Genomic DNA, 1,330 nt, shown 5'->3' with positions numbered 1-1,330 from the left:
CGGGAGTTACGCTGTAGCGACTGCTTCGTGTGGAACCGGCAGCAGACGTGGCTGTGCGTGGTGCCTCTGCTCATCGGCTTCATCGGCCTCGGGCTCAGCCTGATGCTCCTCAAATGGATCGTGGTGGGCTCCGTCAAGGAATACGTGCCCACCGACCTGGTGGACTCCAAGGGGATGGGCCAGGACCCCTTCTTCCTCTCCAAGCCCAGCTCCTTCCCCAAGGCCATGGAGACCACCACCACGACCACTTCCACCGCGGCCCCCGCGACCCCCGCCTCCGGCGGCGCCGCCTCTTCCAGGACGCCCAACCGGATTAGCACCCGCCTGACCACCATCACGCGGGCGCCCACTCGCTTCCCTGGGCACCGGGTGCCCATTCGTGCCAGCCCGCGCTCCACCACGGCACGGAGCACGGCGGCCCCCTCGACGGTCCTGTCCACCACGGCCCCTGTCTTCAGTAGCAGCACGCCCGGCTCCCGACCCCCGGCGCCAGGAGCCCCCAGCACCCAGGCAATGCCCTCCTGGCCCACTGCGGCATTCGCTACCTCCTCCTACCTTCACGATTCCACTCCCTCCTGGACCCTGTCTCCCTTTCAGGATGCTGTCGCCGCCTCCTCCTCCCCCACCACCACCACCTCGTCTTCCTCCTCTACCACCACCGCCACGCCGGAGACCAGCACCAGCCCCAAATTTCGTAAGTAAACACTGTGTTTGAACTCTGATCTGCGACTGAGTTTCCTTTCCTTTCTCCCGCTGTCTTTTCCCCTCGCTGCCTGTCATCTAACCATCCCCCCTCACCCCCACTCCAGGTTTGGAGCACTTTGTGCGATAGATAGTTAAAACTGGCCACAGGGGAGGAAACGGTGCCCGCCTGTTTGGGGTACATGGGTGGGGTGGGGGCGGCAGGAAGTGGACGGAGATTGCCAAGCCCCAAGGGCCCTGCTTCAGTGGGTCCCAAATGGGAACACACCTAACTCCCTGCAAAGGGTTAACGCGAGAGCGCAGCCTCCACACTGCAGACCTGCTGGCCGGCTCTGGGCTCTGGCTCCTTTTGAGAGCCCGGGAGGAAGGGGGGAAGAAGGGAGGGTGGGCCTTCCCCAAGGCCATGAGCCCTTTGCCTGCCTTTAGGAAGGAAAGCAAAGCAAATGCAAACTGACCGACATCGACCACCAAGGGAAGTTCTGTCCCGGTGGGGCGGCGGAGGGCGTGGCTGATGATTTGATAGAGACCTCGGTGAAAAGAAGCTGGAGACACTCAGGGCAGCCCTGACCGGGCTGGGATCAGGGAAGGGTTAATTTGGAAGCTACTGGGGGAGGTAGGGAAAGGGGGC

At 63.3% G+C, this 1,330-nt stretch overlaps 1 protein-coding gene across 1 annotated transcript in view; it reads left to right on the top strand.

Annotated features, from left to right (window-relative positions):
• Positions 1 to 1,330, top strand: part of NRG3 (neuregulin 3) — a 1,013,555-nt gene that overhangs the window by 3,697 nt on the left and 1,008,528 nt on the right. Inside the window, exon 2 of the mRNA XM_023762111.1 lies at positions 7 to 694. Within this exon, the coding sequence (XP_023617879.1) occupies positions 7 to 694 (688 nt within the window). The remainder of the gene's footprint in view (positions 1 to 6; positions 695 to 1,330) is intronic.

This window comes from Myotis lucifugus, unplaced genomic scaffold (genome assembly GCF_000147115.1).
Source record: "Myotis lucifugus unplaced genomic scaffold, Myoluc2.0 scaffold_233, whole genome shotgun sequence".
In the NCBI taxonomy this organism is placed as follows: domain Eukaryota; kingdom Metazoa; phylum Chordata; class Mammalia; order Chiroptera; family Vespertilionidae; genus Myotis; species Myotis lucifugus.
This window is presented reverse-complemented; position numbering and strand designations above follow the sequence as displayed.